The sequence below is a fragment of the Ambystoma mexicanum genome, chromosome 6p, assembly GCF_040938575.1.
Source record: "Ambystoma mexicanum isolate Mex_15411 chromosome 6p, UKY_AmexF1_1, whole genome shotgun sequence".
NCBI lineage: Eukaryota > Metazoa > Chordata > Amphibia > Caudata > Ambystomatidae > Ambystoma > Ambystoma mexicanum.
Window position 1 is genome coordinate 1,491,773,152 of NC_090935.1, and position 19,898 is coordinate 1,491,793,049.

The 19,898-nt window shown below is 42.4% G+C and overlaps 1 protein-coding gene across 1 annotated transcript in view; it reads right to left on the reverse strand.

The window, feature by feature from the left end:
* LOC138511076 (trichohyalin-like) overlaps positions 1-19,898 on the reverse strand; it is a 3,831,204-nt gene that overhangs the window by 3,578,723 nt on the left and 232,583 nt on the right. The window contains exon 3 of the mRNA XM_069626576.1: positions 17,029-17,111. Coding sequence (XP_069482677.1) covers positions 17,029-17,111 — 83 coding nt within the window. The remainder of the gene's footprint in view (positions 1-17,028; positions 17,112-19,898) is intronic.

Below are 19,898 nucleotides of genomic sequence, written 5' to 3' on the forward strand. Positions count from 1 at the left end.
AGAAACTTGAATAAGGGAAAATAGCCTGAATAGGGGAATGAAACCTGACAGTATCCCCCTCCTAATGCCCAGTCTCTGGGCCTACCTTATGTGGATTTTTAGCATGAAACTTAGCAACTAAACGGGGAGCATGTACATCAACTGAATCTTCCCATGATCGTTCTTCAGGTCCATATCCCTCCCAATCAATTAAATACTGCAACCTTCCCCTCACTTTCCTGGAATCCAAAATTTGTTTAACCACAAATTCCTCAGATGAACCCTCCAGAATCACAGGGGAAGGTGGTGTTCTAAATCTAGTTCCTGAACAAACCGGTTTTAAAAGGCTAACATGGAAAGTAGGATGTACCTTCAAATGGTTGGGTAATTTCAATCGTACTGCCACAGGGTTGATGATTCTCTCTACCTCGAATGGGCCTACAAATCGTGGACTGAATTTATTCTTCCCCTTAATTTTTAGGTACCGGGTAGAAAGCCAAACTAAGTCTCCCTCCTTATATTCAGGACCAGCCTTCCTTCTCAAATCAGCACACCTTTTATATTTCAACTTGTTTTCTCCCAGCACCTTTTTTGCTCTATCCAAGTTATTCTTCATTACCAACAAACGATCTTCCACTCTAGGATTCCCGGAATCCTCCAACACCTCAAAACTCAGAAAGCGAGGATGAAATCCACGACCCAAAAAGAAAGGGGACATAGAAGTAGCATCTTTACCCAAATTGTTGAAAGAGAATTCTGCCAACCATACCAAATCCACCCATTCCTCTCCAGCTTGTAAATAACACCTTAAAAACTTCTCCAATTCCTGATTTACTCTCTCCACTTGTCCATTAGTCTCCGGATGATACCCAGAAGTCAAACTAATGTCTACCCCAAGTTTCCTACAGAAGGCCCTCCAAAATTTTGAAATAAATTGAGATCCCCTATCAGAGATAACTTGACTTGGGAGTCCATGCAGTCGAACCACACCTTGCAAAAAACTATGAGCCAGTTTTTCCGCGGTAACCTCTCCCTTCATTGGTAAAAAATGCGCTTCTTTAGTAAGAAGATCCACCACAACAAGAATGGTAGTACAACCCTTATCTTGAGGGAGATCAACAATGAAATCCATAGAAATAGCGTGCCAAGGACGAGGAGGAACAGGTAACGGCTCCAATAAACCATGCGGCTTCCCAACTTGACTTTTTGCTTGTGCACAGACTACACAAGTTTTTACAAAGTTCAATGTGTCTTGGCAAATTTTTTCCCACCAAAAGTTCCTTCGAACCAATTCCAGAGTTTTTCTGAAACCAGGATGTCCTGATAAAATGGATTCATGACAATTTCTCAAAACCTTTTCTCTTAACTCTTCAGTAGGTAAATAAAGCTTGTTATCAAAAAATGGAAGATCGTCTTTCAAACTTCTGGCTGGATCCAGTCTCGCCCACTCCTCCATCTTCTGCAAGGACATATTCTGGCGAACTTCGTTCAAAAAACCCATTTCTTTAATGGCTCCGGCTAACAAAAAACGTTCTGGAGCAATTAGAGGTTCTGGCCCCAGAATCTCTCTCTCCTTACTACCAGGAAATTGGCAGGATAAGGCATGATCCGAAAGCACCTCCAGTGGAAAGTTCTGTAAAACTATCTAAGATATCTGCATCCACATTCATCCACATGGGCACCTATCACCACAAAGTACAGGTATGAATACTTTTTATGCAGTATGTTTAAAACTCTGTTATAAGTGCCTCTGAGCACGGTATCTGCCACTGAAGATCCATACCATACTGAAAAAACATACTGGTTTTTCTCCCATCACCTACCATCAACTGCCACTTCTATGGTATATGCTTTCAACATTTTCATTTACCCATATCAACCATTGTAATATCCAAACAGGAACTCTCTTCTTTCCTTCCGACAATGCTACGGATTTGTATACACACTAACCCATCACCGACATAATTCGTAAAAATATCGCACAAAAGCAGCACTGAATGTATCTTAGCAACCTAAAACAAGTTGTCAGGCTGAGAGGTCCTGTGTCCGCGGAAGCTGCTGAATCCCCGACAATCCCGCTGAAATGTAATTCCCAGAACTAGATTTCAATTCAGCTCTGCAAACTACACCCCAAAGGGAAAGGGGGAAGTGGATAACAAAACAACACCAGGCTGACTGCGTCAAGGCTAACCAAAGCTGAACCTGCAGAGGATATAAGAAAAGCAGATACAATTCCTTTTATTACTTACTTAACCTTAGGAATGGGAAAGACTTTAAATCCTTAACTAATAATTAAGAATCATACCTGGTTCTTCTCTTGAAATTTCTTAGAGAAGCTTGTAAAGAAGCTGAAAATCTCTCTTACTTGAGACTCTTGAAATTCACAGCAACTTCTTAATTTGGGCAAATCTGGAAAGTTTTGTTCTTTGCCTCTTTTCCAAAATTCACCAGTTGTCCAGTTAAATTGTCTTAATTAATTTTTTCCTTTTCTTTCAAACTTTTCTTTTGTTTTCAAACTATTTACAATTCAATAAAGTTTGTGAATTCTTGAAGAAACACGTGTTAAACACACACTCGGATTATTTCCATACAGATGAATTGCAGGTTGAAAACTTCCTGCGTTGAAGAACACGCGCACGGTAAGCAAAGTCCACGCGCAGAAAACACACGCGCTTGCCAAAACACGCCAAGTAGAATTCACGGGCAAACGAGAACACGCGCAGAATACACACGCGCTAATAAATTCCCGCGTTGATGAACTTCCGCGCCTATTCACACGCGCCTTATAACCCACGCGCAAAGAGTTCACACGCGATCGAGTACACGCGTTAAAAAGGACACGCGCAAGAAACCACACGCGCAATTGAGTTCTCGCGCTGAAGCACACGTGCTTGAAAACACACGCGCTATAGAGTTCTCATGCGACGAACGATACTCAAGCTAGGAGCACCCGCGCTGGAAAACACACGCGCTATTGAGTTCTCGCGCGGCGAGCCGATTCTCGCGCCAGGAATCACACGCACTGGAAAACACACGCGCTATAGAGTTCTCACGCGACAAACAGAATCTCGCGCTAGTAGGCACACGCGCTGGAAAACACACGCGCAGTCGAATACTCTCGCACGCGCAACGGTTCAACGATAGTTTCAGATTACACGTAGTACGCGTTTTTACAAATAGCGTTCAAGCGCACTCAGAGAGTTCAATAGAAAAAATTCAAAGGTAACATTTTACGATTTCTCAAGTAAATGTCATAAAGATAAACAGAGCTGCAGTACAAACAAAGTCACTTATCTCCAGAACGATTTCTTAAGGATCTTCAGAGTTTCCTGTCTTCAAAACGAATTCCTGACAACTGATAGTTTCTCCAGAAACCCCCAAGAAAGTAGCCGCTCAACTGCTAACGCCTGAAGGATAAAATGCACCAGGCCCAAGTCTAAAGCAGGAGCAGCCACTAAACACGTCCTCTCAGCTGGGGTTTAGATGATGAAAGGCAAAGAGTGACAGTTTAGAATGTTCATTGTTGTTCAGCAGTGTCTTCTAACCAATCAGAGCTGTCACTGTGAGACTCCATTTTGCCTTGGGTCAGAACCAGGATTCTGAATCAGCATGTTAAGGCCAAACCAACTACAATAGAAAACTTCCCACCCACACAAGGCTAATCTAAAAAGGATAAATAAAGAGAAATAATGAGAAGGAAACTTGAATAAGGGAAAATAGCCTGAATAGGTAAAGGAAACCTGACAGTACCCCCCTCCTAATGCCCAGTCTCTGGGCCTACCTTATGTGGATTTTTAGCATGAAACTTAGCAACTAAACGGGGGGCATGTACATCAACTGAATCTTCCCATGATCGTTCCTCAGGTCCATATCCCTCCCAATCAATTAAATACTGCATCCTTCCCCTCACTTTCCTGGAATCCAAAATTTGTTTAACCACAAATTCCTCAGATGAATCCTCCAAATTCACAGGGGAAGGTGGTGTTCTAAATCTAGTTCCTGAACAAACTGGTTTTAAAAGGCTAACATGGAAAGTAGGATGTACCTTCAATTGCTTGGGTAATTTCAATCGTACTGCCACAGGGTTGATGATGCTCCCTACCTCGAATGGGCCTACAAATCGTGGACTGAATTTATTCTTCCCCTTAATTTTTAGGCACCGGGTAGAAAGCCAAACTAAGTCTCCCACCTTATATTCAGGACCAGCCTTCCTTCTCAAATCGGCACACCTTTTATATTTCAACTTGTTTTCTCCCAGCACCTTTTTTGCTCTATCCAAGTTATTCTTCATTACCAACAAACGATCTTCCACTCTAGGATTCCCAGATCCTCCAACACCTCAAAACTCAGAAAGCAAGGATGAAACCCACGACCCAAAAAGAAAGGGGACATAGAAGTAGCATCTTTACCACAATTGTTGTAAGAGAATTATGCCAACCATACCAAATCCACCCATTCCTCTCCAGCTTGTAAATAACACCTTAAAAACTTCTCCAATTCCTGATTTACTCTCTCCACTTGTACTTGTCCATTACTCTCCGGATGATACCCAGAAGTCAAACTAACGTCCACCCCAAGTTTCCTACAGAAGGCCCTCCAAAATTTTGAAATAAATTGAGATCCCCTATCAGAGATAACTTGACTTGGGAGTCCATGTAGTCGAACTACACCTTGCAAAAAACTATGAGCCAGTTTTTCCGCGGTAACCTCTCCCTCCATTGGTAAAAAATGCGCTTCTTTAGTAAGAAGATCCACCACAACAAGAATGGTAGTACAACCCTTATCTTGAGGGAGATCAACAATGAAATCCATAGAAATAGTGTGCCAAGGACGAGGAGGAACAGGTAACGGCTCCAATAAACCATGCGGCTTCCCAACTTGACTTTTGGCTTGTGCACAGACTACACAAGTTTTAACAAAGTTCAATGTGTCTCGGCAAATTTTTTCCCACCAAAAATTCCTTCGAACCAATTCCAGAGTTTTTCTGAAACCAGGATGTCCTGATAAAATGGATTCATGACAATTTCTCAAAACCTTTTCTCTTAACTCTTCAGTAGGTACATAAAGCTTGTTATCAAAAAAAGGAAGATTGTCTTTCAAACTTCTGGCTGGATCCAGTCTCACCCACTCCTCCATCTTCTGCAAGGACATATTCTGGCGAACTTCATTCAAAAAATCCATTTCTTTAATGGCTCCAGCTAACAAAAAACGTTCTGGAGCAATTAGAGGTTCTGGCTCCAGAATCTCTCTCTCCTCACTACCAGGAAATTGGCGGGATAAGGCATCAGCTTTTTTGTTCTGACTTCCGGGTTTAAAAGTCACAATGAAATCATAATCGGCAAAGAATAAGGACCAACGAAGTTGTCGTGGAGACAAGGTTCTTGCAGATTTTAAAAACAATAAATTTCGATGATCAGTAAGAACCGTTACCGTATGTCTTGCCCCTTTCAGAAAATGTCTCCATTCTTCAAAAGCGGACTTTATTGCTAATAGTTCACGATCGGCAATTGTATAGTTCACTTCAGCGGTAGAAAACTTCCTAGAAAAGAATGCAACTGGATGTAGTTGACCAGTAGTTTCATTCCTTTGAGAAAGCACCGCCCCAACGCTAAATTTGAAGCATCCGCCTCCACAAAAAAAGGTTTAGAGAGATCAGGATGAATTAGAATTGGACTAGAAGTAAATTTTTGTTTTAACTCTTGAAAAGCTTTTTCTGCTTCAAGGTCCCAGTCAAATTTCACTCCTTTTTTCAAAAGTCTCTTTATAGGAGCAACCAGCCGAGAAAAACCTTCGATAAATCTCCTATAAAAATTGGCAAACCCTAAGAAACTTTGTATTTCCTTAACCTTAGTAGGAGAGGGCCATTCAATAACTGCTTGAACTTTTTTAGGATTCATTTCTAAGCCCTTAGGTGAAATTATAAAACCTAAAAACTCCACAGAATCTGTATGGAATTGACTTTTTTCTAATTTGGCAAACAAATGGTTTTCTCGCAGCTTTTGTAAGACTAAGCGAACATGTTTCTGATGTTGATCCAGGTCAGAAGAGAAAATTAAAATATCATCGATATACACGACAACAAAAATATCCAGGTATTCTCTAAAAACCTCATCAATAAAAAATTGGAAAGCCGCTGGAGCATTACATAAACCGAATGGCATAACTTGGTATTGAAACAGCCCAAACCTGGTCTTAAACGCTGTCTTCCATTCGTCCCCTTCCTGCACACGCACAAGATGGTAAGCTCCCCTCAAATCTAATTTAGAGAAAATATTTGCTCCTTGTATTTGATTAAGCATTTCCGAGATGAGAGGAAGAGGATACCGGTTCTTAACCGTGACTTTGTTAACTGCTCGATAATCTATGCAAGTTCGAAGCGTTCCATCCGGTTTTGGTACAAAAAATAAAGGAGAGGCCGCCGGTGACTTAGAATGACGAATAAACCCTTTGGCCAAGTTTTCCGACAAATATTCTTTTAAATAATCATTCTCTTTCTCTCTAAGAGCATATACCCTACTACTAGGCAAAATTGTTCCTGGCTCCAGCTCCATTTTACAATCAAAGGGCCTATGGGGTGGTAATTCTCCTGCCACTTTCTCATCAAATACGTCCCAAAAATCTTTGTAACACTGGGGAAGTTGACCCACTACAGCTCCCAGATCATGACATCCAATTCCAGTCTCAGCCAGAAAACTAGACACTGAATTACTTTGTTTGACATCTTCCTCAAAGAGACTTCCTGATAAGCAATTCTCTTTACAAAAATCGTCCTAGAACTCCAATCAATCAGAGGATTATGGAGAGTAAGCCAAGGCATACCCAAAATAATCTTTAACAAAGGAGCATCAATTAACTCGAACGAAATTTTCTCTCTGTGACCTCCTGATAACTCCAAAGTTAAAGAACCAGTCCTATGAGTAATAGGACCAGAAGATAGATACGTACCATCAACCGCCCTAGCCTGCTCTACAACCTCCTTCAGAATAATTGGAATTCCCAAAGATTTTGCCAGACCCCAATCCATGAAATTCCCGGTGGCACCAGAGTCAAGCATAACGGGACCATTTCCCTTACACTCCAACTCAAAGAACAAGGATACATTTACGGTTATATGGGGAACCGCTGTCTGCACAGTATTGGCGATCTGTTGTACCTTGACCGCTGAAGTAGAAGTCTTCTTGGGAGTGTAAGGACAGTTCCCTAAAAAGTGCCCACCTCTTCCACAATATAAACACAGATTGTTATCTCTCCTCCTAGCCTTTTCTTCCACTGTTAAAGGGCCTCGGACCCTGGGAGGTGGATTATTCCCTTTGGATCTACTCTCTACTTTAGGCCTATCCACTCTAACTAGAGACTTTACGTCACTCTGACAATGACGCCTCTCTGCCTTCCTTTCACTCAAACGAAAGTCCAATTGAATAACCAAATCAATCAGACCTTCACAAATAGAAGGGTGTTCAACTACTCTAGACAATGCATCCTTTAACTATGCTCTAAGGCCCCGATAAAACAACGAGGCCTGTTTATCCTCAGGCCACTTGCTTTCTAACACAAGTGACTTAAATTGTGTTATATAAGCAATCAAGTCTCTATTACCTTGTTTGAGTTCTAAACGTTCACCATCCACTTCCAGAGATAACTGTCTTCTATCAAACATCTTTCGGAATATCTCTAAAAAACTGGTGTAATTTCCTAAAACCGTACTCAGAAAGATAGGACAACATAAAAGTTATCTTAGATGCATCCGAGGGAAATAATTCTGGTCTACTCATAAAATGTAATTCACATTGCGTCAAAAACACCCTAAAACTCTTGGAATCCCCATGATAACGTTCTGGAGGCGCCAAAGGAACTGGCATAATTAAACTCCTTCTGCCACTGGAGGCGCCCGTTGTATTTGTGGTAAATGATCTTCACCTTCCCTTTCTAACTCAGGTGGCGAACCAGCGCCCCCTGAAACCTCATCCTCTCTCCTTTCTCCCCTCTGTTGAATTTGTGTTACTTTAACACTCAAGTCATCCACCTTTTGACTAAGTACGGCATTTTCATCCCGTGATATTTTCAACTCCTCCCGTAACTCCCTGATCAAAGATCCTAACATCTCCATGGATTAGTCGGGGTTCATGACAGCTCGGGCGGACTAAATTATTGGCCTTTCATTCTGTCAGGCTGAGAGGTCCTGTGTCCACGGAAGCTGCTGAACCCCCGACAATCCCCCTGAAATGTAATTCCCAGAACTAGATTTCAATTCAGCTCTGCAAACTACACCCCAAAGGGAAAGGGGGAAGTGGATAACAAAACAACACCAGGCTGACTGCGTCAAGGCTAACCAAAGCTGAACCTGCAGAGGATATAAGAAAAGCAGATACAATTCCTTTTATTACTTACTTAACCTTAGGAATGGGAAAGACTTTAAATCCTTAACTAATAATTAAGAATCATACCTGGTTCTTCTTTTGAAATTTCTTAGAGAAGCTTGTAAAGAAGCTGAAAATCTCTCTTACTTGAGACTCTTAAAATTCACAGCAACTTCTTAATTTGGGCAAATCTGGAAAGTTTTGTTCTTTGCCTCTTTTCCAAAATTCACCAGTTGTCCAGTTAAATTGTCTTTATTAATTTTTTCCTTTTCTTTCAAACTTTTCTTTTGTTTTCAAACTATTTACAATTCAATAAAGTTTGTGAATTCTTGAAGAAACACGTGTTAAACACACACTCAGATTATTTCCATACAGATGAATTGCACGTTGAAAACTTCCTGCGTTGTAGAACACGCGCATGGTAAGCAAAGTCCACGTGCAGAAAACACACGCGCTTGCCAAAACACGCCAAGTAGAATTCATGCGCAAACGAGAACAAATAGCGTTCAAGCGCACTCAGAGAGTTCAATAGTATAAATTCAAAGGTAACATTTTACGATTTCTCAAGTAAATGTCATAAAGATAAACAGAGCTGCAGTACAAACAAAGTCACTTATCTCCAGAACGATTTCTTAAGGATCTTCAGAGTTTCCTGTCTTCAAAACGAATTCCTGACAACTGATAGTTTCTCCAGAAACCCCCAAGAAAGTAGCCGCTCAACTGCTAACGCCTGAAGGATAAAATCCACCAGGCCCAAGTCTAAAGCAGGAGCAGCCACTAAACACGTCCTCTCAGCTGGGGTTTAGATGATGAAAGGCAAAGAGTGACAGTTTAGAATGTTCATTGTTGTTCAGCAGTGTCTTCTAACCAATCAGAGCTGTCACTGTGAGACTCCATTTTGCTTTGGGTCAGAACCAGGATTCTGAATCAGCAAGTTAAGGCCAAACCAACTACAATAGAAAACTTCGCACCCACACAAGGCTAATCTAAAAAGGATAAATAAAGAGAAATAATGAGAAGGAAACTTGAATAAAGGAAAATAGCCTGAATAGGGGAAGAAAACCTGACACAAGTACACACATTGCATGCATAAAAACAGGATGCTTACCACTTACCTTGCACACTTCAGAGAATTATTTTCTGCACTAACCCTTTTCCTCCAGAATTCGTAAATATATTGCACAAAAGCAGCACTGAAAGTTATCTTAGCAACATAAAACAAGTACATACAGTGCATGCATGCAAACAGGATGCCCGCCACTTACCTTGCACACTTTAACCATAGGCTTCTGCATTTCTCTGTACAAATAGACCTTCTGCCACAGTTATTACGTACACACCACAACCAGAAAACTTATTGAACAATGCATTAGCTTCCACAGTCCCATTTCCATGCCTGCCATCCTGAAAAGGCCCAGATGTGGCATGTGTAATCCTGAAACTACTCCGGAGTCTGCTGAGTTATTGTGCTAGGAACGGGAGGGTGGAAGAAATTTGAAACAGGGTAGGGGATTTCGTCTTTAGTGGAGGCTCTGAAGAGTTATTTATATATATTTTCTACATGCTTGTAAAGACCCTTTTTTGTTTTTTTTCTTTATATGACTTTCTGTTTTCTTATCCTCCTTAAATTTTTACGAAATTCTGAACAAAGCTTCTTGCACAGTGTAAAAGAGAATAGCATTGCCAATGGCGGTCAAAGAAATGCCATTTGCATGGAAACAGTGCATATGTTTCGAATTCATGATCTCATAGTGGGTGGAGAACATCCCATCAGTGCACAAATAATTCACACATGCTTCTGTTTATAAGACACCTTCCGAGCTCTGGCTGGGTACAAATTACACCAGCATGTTCCCATACTCCTCTTGGTGCTATGCATGTGAAAACCACCTTGGCAGTGGGAAAAATCTGCATCACTGCATTCATCAACTTCTTCAGGTGACGGAGCAAACGTCCACATGCCATCTAACCCAAATATACAACTCCATAATGCGGCACGACAACTTGAACAGTAGCAACAGAGGCCACATATTTTCAAAGGTGAACCATACCGCCGAAACTGCACTCATAGAGACTGCCCCAAAAAGCCTCCACTCCTTCCAAACCAAAATTAGCAGCAATGCCTCTTTGCATGGCATACCTGTTCAGATCTTGCACATAAGTATCACCCACGATCAGCACTGTGCATCTCTCCATCTCTGCCAACCTCACTACACAGAGTTTTGGGAAAAAATAGTGCCGCCCCTTCCTGTGAACCATACCTTGAACACCTGAGTGGATAATCCCCACAGTTCCATTTCCATGCCCACCATGCACAGAAGCACAGGATGTGGCACATGTGTTTTCCCAGCTACAGCGAGGGCGGCGCCCTAGTAAAGCAGAGACAGTCCTTCTTCCCTGGGACCAAGCCTGATTTGCATATGGTCTTTCCCCTTTTGTAATGGCTTGGCAGGCGAAGAACGATGGTCTGGAGGGTTGCCCAGAGCAATGCCAGAGGTCAAGATTTATTCTAAACCTTCCAGCCATCAACTCTTTTGTTTTGCTACTGTTCTTTTTGCAGCACTCCCTCTTTGGGTACTGTAAAATATTCACACACGAATCCAACACTATCATTTCTTTACAGCACTAGATATGTACCGTTAAACACTCCAAGTACACATTGCGTGTGCTCCCAAAGCACCTCCAGTAGAAGGTTCTGCAAAAGAATCCACGATTTCAGCATCCAAAATCATCCAGAGCGGCACCCATCATGACTTTGGCCATGCACTCAATAATCTAGGCCTTGCCCACACCAAGCACAACATAATGGAGCCACAATCCACAAACGTAACATACCCAGTGGCACGTCTACCCAACCCCTGCACCATTACACAGTGATGCATGGAAACATGTAACAGCAGAATACACAAACATACCATAACCTCCGGCACCCCTACCCACTTACATTCAGAAAGTATTGTGTCACTGCCAACCAAACCACAAAACCTTCAAAACATTGGGTCTACTCCCAGCAATCTTCACAAAGGAGAGTACCCAAGCACATAGAAGATCCAGTTCAACCATACCCTCTTCTATACTAACAGTATTCCAACACTGCACCCAGTGGGCACACTGCAGCACTTGTCTCTGCAGCATCTCCAGCCATACACCGAAAACTGTAGGATGTTCTTAACAATCACCACACCCATGGAACCAACAATATACGCACGTCAGCTCACTTCTGGTGCTCTACCAAGTCCAAAATGTGCTCCTCAACCATTCTTTAAAGGTCACCACCCTCTGAGAGATGCAGAGTGAAAACTGAATGGCTGCGGTGGGTGTGATCAAGGCCTAGGCTCTTGTGTGCATGGCCTACGGCCTATGACCTTTGGCCATGCACCCAAGAGTCTACGCCTTGGCCACACCCACTGTAACCTAATGCAGTCATGCATGTAAAAATGTGACCAAGTACCACAATCCACAAACGTACCACAGCCACCGGCACTCCTACCCACCCTCTGCACCGTAATACAGCTATGCATGGAAACATGCTACAGTTAGCAGAATCTACAAACAAAACATAGCCTCCGGCAACCCTACCCACTTTCATTCACATACTATGGTGTTACTGCCAACTGAACCACAAAATCTTCACAACAGTGGCCCTGCTCCCAGCACTCTATTAAGTGCACAAAACCAATACTTCATAGTGCAGTACAGTAGGCAGCACTCCACGCAATGGACACTATCCAAGCCGATAAAAGACGCAGTTGAACCCTATCCACATCTATGCACACAGTATTTCAACACTGCACCCAGTTGACATACTGCAGGAGTGCTCACTCCATCTGCTCCAGCCATGGACTAAACTCTCTAGGATGTGCTAACAATCACCACACCCATGGAACCTACAATGTATGCAATGCTGACAAACCACACACACAAGGCAACAATGTCAAACCTACTTGCAACCAGGGCACATAGTTGTTGGTGTAAGGCCTTCAGCCATGCATGGAAGGGGCTACGGGCTTACTACACATAACACATCATAGTACACGCTATGTTAAAATGTTCATGTCATGTGCAATGCATTCCCCTTCTGCAATTGACCTGCCACCAGTCACCAGGGAAATAGGTCGCCGCACAAACTATTGTGCCATAACGAAGGCTGCATGCATTCACCACACAAGGTATTCGCATGTGGAGGTACCCACAAATTGGCGCAGTAAGCATGGATACTGCAGGCACACCACCATCTTCTTCTACCTATTGAGATATATTAGATGAACCACTTCTCACTCCCCCACCCTTTCGATCCCTTCTTCCCACCACCACATGGCATAAAGTATGTTTGCCAGGCCCTTTCAGAGCTGCACTGTCCTCGTATACAACATGCCGACGTAACCCAAAATTGTGATGCGCAGCCTGCTTCCCTCCAGCCAACCACCGCCCACGTCCAATGTTCGCCTACAACATGGCATACTCCAAGCCAATGAGACTTTTGACCGCGGAGTGAACAGGGAAATGTGGAGCCACATATCACTAATTTTTTGAGCCTTACATTTCAGTTCTTTGCAGCAAAAGTACTGGTTGGATTTCCACCAAAAATACAAACGCACGCTTTTGGAACCAAGCTCCTGCAGCAAATTTGGTAAAAATACATCCAGCCATTTGGGCTGTAGGCGTGCACAACATTTTTGCCCATTCAGTCTAGGGAAAAATAAATGTTGGGACCACCCTATAACTTTGCCCCCCTCCACAAAATCTCACCCATCTTTTATGGCAATTAGTCCAGAGACAGCGAAGTTATGAGCCTGCCAAAAAGTGGTCTTCTTATGGGTTGAGCAACTTAACCATAACTGCACGCCCGCTACTGCGGGCCGTGCAATATATATATATATATATTAGCAAAATGTACTGTCTGTGCACAGACATGACAACACTTTCATCAATTGCTGAAAATCAATGATCCTGTAGGTTACTGTTCCTATTTGCTTATCGCTTGATGTGCTTTGCACTCTTACGTAAACTGCACTTAGAATGGGCACGTATGGCTGACTGGCATACCCCGGAGCAGACGTTGGGGGAGGCGAGAGTTGGGGGAGGCTGCATGCTGGGACCTTCTGTGCTTTCTCCCACCTGTTCCCTAACCCAGAGGTGGTGCAGTTCATTGCGGTGTATTGTTGTGCAAATGTCTTGTAAACCATGCATCCTAGGGCCTTGAAACGGGGGAGTTGTGTTCCTTGTGTTGAGACTGGTCTTTCTACGACCACATTGATGTTCCACCGATGTCAGGCAAATTCTCATGTGTGAGGGTGCTGAAATCCAGATAATGGGGTGAGGTGTTCAAATGTTATGTAGCCAGTAATCTACGGAGGGTCCTAACAGGTAACTATGCATAATTTGGTGCAAATTGGTGAAAGAGTATGGAATTGTATAAGGAACAAAGCTTTGCCAAGTAAAAAATCCACAAAAGGATTTTGAGTTTTGCTGGAATCCTGGGGAAGGGGTGGGGTGTCCAAATGTCATGTAGCCAGTAATTTATTTACATTTGTTTATTTTATTTTTGTATTGTTTTTTGGTTAAACTAACCTTTAACAATTCATTTATGATCAATATATAATGAATAAAAATACACAACAATAAAATCTTATTCAAATTTAACATATCTGGGATACCACATAAAGCAATTTCATCACATTTAAAAATTCATAAGATAAATTCACACAAAAATCATAAAAATAAATAAATACATACATTTATTTTTAAAAAATATGATAAGAACTTTTCCCGTTTTTTAAAATGATTCAATCACTCTAAGTAACTGGCTTACGGTCATAAGAGAATTTTAAACTCATCCAATTTGAATGACTTCACAAAGTTTGTTACTGCAATAACAGTAAAAGTAGTGTGTCCCGACAAAAATGCAATCTAAACTTGTTCATCAGCCCCATCCTAAGAGAATCTAGATTTTTTTTAGATGACCACACCTCAAACCCTACACTGCTGGACGGTAAATGGCTATCAGTAAATGCTTGAGGGTTTCTCTTTCAGAGTCATCCTTACAATACCGACAATCAATCAGTTCAGCCTTCAGATACCCTAATCTGACCATGATCTGCTTCATCAGAGGATGGTTCCAAAGAAAGCACAAAAAAAGCATGCCTTACTGGTTTGGCAGGGTGAATAGATAGAAAGGGGGCCAGTGCCCCTTTTTTTCATGATCTCCCTGCAGATGACTAGAGAGGCATATGCATGCAATTTGGTTATTGTTTAAAACCAATCATTTTCATATAATAATGTTTTAATACTACCAGGGTTGTCCTGTAAGTAAACTACTGAACTACTGATCTGTAACCAAAGGTCACTATAGAAATCATAAACTTGATCCAACCATTTACACTTTCTGGACATTAAGATTATTTCCAGATCTTTAAATAAGAGATAGAATCTTTCTTGTCAAAGACAATAATATCTTCCAGTGTGCTTTAGCTTGCAGAGATTCTATACCTAACTTCATTTATTTATTTATTTTAATTCTTATAACCCACCGCTCGTCCAAGGGCCTCTGGGCACACAAAACAAGACAATGGACAAACAACAGAAAGGGAACAGCAAAAGGTCAAGGGAGGCTAGAACCAGTGTTTAGTCAAGAGTGTGGTTGTATCTAATTGTGTCGATTGGGACTGAGTTAGAGACTTGCAAAACCCTTCTGCAGATCAAAGCTTCCAACTGTGGCAGTTTGTCCAAAATAGGCAAGGGATAAACTTCCAGACCATAAAGTATCTTAGGGACAACTTTGCCCTCATAGTATTTTATGATCAGTATCATGGTGTATTTACCATAACGCAAGTCTACCCTTACTAATTGATTCACTAGTGCCAATGTTCAGGTCTTAAGCCACTCCCGAAGCTTTATTAGGCCAGTCCTTGATTGTAATAAGAATCCCAAATAAACTAAAGAGTCCACTTTCTCAACCGGGGCAGATCCCACTAGCCATCGACATTTATTTTGTCTTCTACCCAGAGAACATTGCATTATGTTAGTCTTCTCCGGTTTAATCTGGAGAGCATGCTTGTGCAGATAGGCAAAGAAAGTATCAATTATTCTTTGGAGTCCTATCGGAGTACAAAGATCAGAAAGTCATTCACGTAGGACAACCAAATGGGTCTTAGGTGGTGAATTTCGGTGAAACAAAGGTTGCAGGTTTCAGATAGTCCCCTATATCCAATAAGTAGAGATTGGAAAGGCAGAGAGTCAAAACAAATCCCTGCCGCACACCGCGAAACATCGGAATCACATGGGAAAGGGTACCAGATTGATTCAGTTGTACTTGAATGGAATGTGAATATAGGCCCACTTTAAGTCTTAAGAGACCAGGAGGCACACCCCACTGATTTAACTTTGCCCAAAATGTTCCCGGTCCACTGCGTCAAAAAGCAACTGTTAAATCAATAGAGGGTATGAATACTGATTCATATGTTTCTTCCCACGCAAGCTGTTGGATGCTTTTAACAATTAAGTCATTCAAAGAAGTCACCAGATGTGGGCAAAAGCCAATTTGCCATTTTTCTAAGCTTCCAACCCCCCAGACCACATGCCTCAAGATGGGCAGGATAGAGGCAAACAAATTGCTTTCTGCATGTAAAAGAGCAATGGGTCTATAGTTTAGAGGACATGTTCGAGCTCCTTTTTTATAAATAGGTACTATATGTGCTCTTGACCAGGAACAAGGATAAATGGCCCACACATACCACACTTTTAAACAATACTGTTAAAGTTGCTGCTCAAGCTTCCGGATCATTTTTAAACAAGAAGTTTGAACATTTGTTAGGCCCTGGGGCTAAGGAAGTACTAATCTTCGCAATCACATCTAAGATGGAATCATAATCAAACAAGGGTAAGTCCATCCTATCGTTCACACCCCATTTTGGTAATTGGCGCACAATACCCCACAAAGGTCTTGAATAAAGGGTGCAAAAGTGAAGGATCTCTATTACAGCATTCAACTGTTTACCAAATTGTTGACTTTTGCTGAAATCTGGAGAACAGGGTGGGGTGTTCAAATGTCATGTTGCCAGTATTGGCTGAAGGGTCCTGACAGGTAACTATGCACTATTTGGTGCAGATTGTTGAAACGGTGTGGAATAGTATTAGATACAATGTTTCGCCGAGCCACAAACCCACTGACAAATTTAGAGTTTTGCTGAAATCCATGGGGTGGGGTGTCTAAATGTTATTTAGCCAGTAATGTCTGGAGGGTCCTACCAGCTAACTATGCAAAAGTTGGTGCAGATTGGTGAAATGGTGTGGAATGGTATAAGGAACAACGCTTCACCAAGCCGCAAACCCACACAGTTTGACATGCGCTGAAATCCGGGGAAAGGGATGGAGTGTCCAAATATCACCAGTAATGTCCAGATATTTGGTGCAGATTAGTGAAATGGTGTGGACTTGCATAAGGAACAACGTTTTGCCACAAACCCAGCCAGCCACAAATGTTCACTTTTATAAACATAGATATAATTGGCACACACTTTGGAACCTTACAACAGGCACTGACTTGTTTCTATTTTGCATGGCCACTTCAGCAGTGGTGGCCTACGATTTTAGATATTGCTTTACTTGGTTCACCATTCTCACTCCATCACCTATGAGTTTAGTACATGCTTAACACCTTTGTCTCCACTTGTTATTGTACATTTTACTTTACCTTCTCGCCTCGTGTTCGTCGTCAAATACAAATGCATTACCCGCTGATAACCCATCTGCGAGTGCACCGCGAAGGCCGCCTCCCTTGAAAAGAGTAAATAAAGCACAAAAAGATATGCATTAGCTTTACGCGAAAGTAAATATCCTGTAAATTAAAAAAGTAATACAATAAAGTGTCCAAGAAGAATATTTCGGAGAAAGATATCAAAGGTGACTAGCAGGAGTAATAATTATAGTATCTAATATGATATAGTAGTTCTTATAAGCCGTGTAATAATTATTGTAGAAGTTACTGCTCTGTTGCTCATGCTTATAAGCAGTATATTTATTATTGAAGTTACTGCTCTGTTGCTCATGCTTATAAGCAGTATAATAATTATTATAGAAGTTACTGCTCTGGTGCTCCTGCTTATAAGCAGTGTAATAATCATTTTAGAAGTTACTGCTCTGTTGCTAGTGCTTATAAGCAGTGCAATCATTATTGTAGAAGTTGCTGCTCTGTTGCTCATGCTTATAAGCAGTATAATAATTATTATAGAAGTTACTGCTCTGTTGCTCATGCTCATAAGCAGTGTAATAATTATTAGTGCATAATATAATGACACTAAATTTACCAAGCTTGGAACGATGAACCGCTGAGTCATCGCTGCAGGGATTCAAACCTGCACACTAGTTTGGATACATGTGTCAGAGGCAAGCACTGAACCTTATGAGCTAATTTACATAAACACACTGCTTATATCTTCCCATCTCCTAAAGGCACTGCCACACAAAAGGAATGATACAGTTTGAGAGATACTGCTCTCAAACCTTGACTCTAACACCCCTTGTGTTCTCATTTTGCTCAACCTCTCTTCTTCCCTTTGACACTGTCAACCACACCATCCTGCTCAACCGTCTCCGTGATAACCTGGGTATCACTGGTCAGGCTCTGGCATGGCTGACCTCCTTCCTCTCCAATCGACCCTCCCAGGTCCAACTGGGTTCCTTCCTCTCTGACATCTTTTTCTCTACCTGTGGTGTCCCCCGGGGATCTAACCTCTCCCCCTGTCTGTTCAACCAGTATCTGGCACTTCTTGCTCACCGCATCGCCGCTCTCTGTCCCAACTTTCAGTGCTACGCGGATGATATCGAGCTCATTTTCAGGCTACCCTCGGCCTCCTCTTCCCCTTCCCTCATCTCTGACTGTCTTTCTACTATCCAGGAATGGTGTGCCGCCAACGACCTCTGCCTTAACGCCAGTAAAACTGAGATTCTACTTATCGGCACACCCACTCCCTCCTTCCCTGCAGCTCTCTGGCCGGCCTCCCTTGGCCCTCTTCCTGCTCCTATTTGCAAGGCAAAAAACCTCGGGGTCATCTTCGACTCCACACTCTCTTTTTCTCCTCACATATCTGACGTCTCTAAGAAGTCACACTATCAGCTGCACCTCCTCAGAGGTGTCCTTCCTTTCCTCTCCTTCCCCCAGAAGCTCACTGTCTCCAGAGCCCTGGTTCTCTCGAAGCTGGACTACTGTAACAGCCTCTATCTAAATCTTCCTGCCTCTACTCTCCGCCCTTTGCAACTCATCCAGAAAAGGACCGCGAGACTTGTCCTTGGCCTCAAGCCCAGGGACCGTATCTCTCCAGGACTGAAATCACTACACTGGCTCCCAGTGGCTGCGAGGAGTAAGTTCAAAACCCTCTGCATTATCCACAAGGCCTTCTGGGGCCTTGGGCCAAAATACCTTCAACTCTCTCTTCCTAAATATCTTCCTTCTTGAGCTCTTCGCTCATCCACCTCCAACTACCTCAGGGTCAGCCGCTTCTCCAAGCAACAAGCTGGGGGTAGATCTCTCTCCGCAGCAGGGGCCTCCCTCTGGAACAGCCTTCCTGCCTCCCTGAAACTTGCGGAGAACCATCTCCGGTTCCGGAAGCACCTCAAAACCTTCCTCTTTGCCTCCGCTTTCTCTCCCTCTCTCCCCTGCTAAAATCACTGAACCTTCATTGAATCTGCAACTGGGCCACTCACTGATCTCGGTCCTTGGTCCAGCCACTCTTCCCTGCACTGCCTATCTGCACTACGGGACTGTCTCTGTATCCTACAGCCCCTTTCTCCCGGCACTTACCTTGCACTTGCCACCAGCTGGCCCTATTATTTATCTTGTACTCTACTAACCATGTACTGCACTTTCTCCTCTCCCCTTCCCTTTGCACTTTTACCAGTCCCCTCTACCCTTGCACTTACGCGATCTGAATGACACCTGGCCTAGTAGGATCGTTGTCTGTCTCCCCTTGTTCCCCTCCCCCCTGCCTCGTCGCGCCTTGAAACACTTGTGTATAGGCGCGTTACAAATGCCATATCATATCATATCATATCAGATACAAAAAAGGACACTTAGAATACATAATTATAACACATAGGCACAATAAAAATAAATACAATGTAATGCAATAGCCCTCCTCATTGGCAATCAAGGTCAACGTTTGGGCACAAACCACCGCTGGATATGGCCCCATCAGCCAATATATTAAGCTAGACTATATGAAGGGCTCCAGTGCGAAACCTTCAACACATTTGGGGATTTCTAAATCATGCAAAAAAGTGAAAACATCAATGTAGTGATCTTATTCAAATTTACATTTGACACCATCCTCAATTCGAAGCATGTAACTTAAATATATGTGTGTCATCTAGAGTAACAGATATATTCATTGTTAATATACAATGCCCCCATGCAAGGGTAATCGATATGTGATACACACACATGGTTAACTAAGTACATTTAGAATAAAAGAAAACAATAATTAAAAAAACGAGACTTTGCATACTGCTTGAAAGTTGTGGATGCTAGCTTGGTTCTGGCAGTCGATGGTAGGGTTTTAAATATCT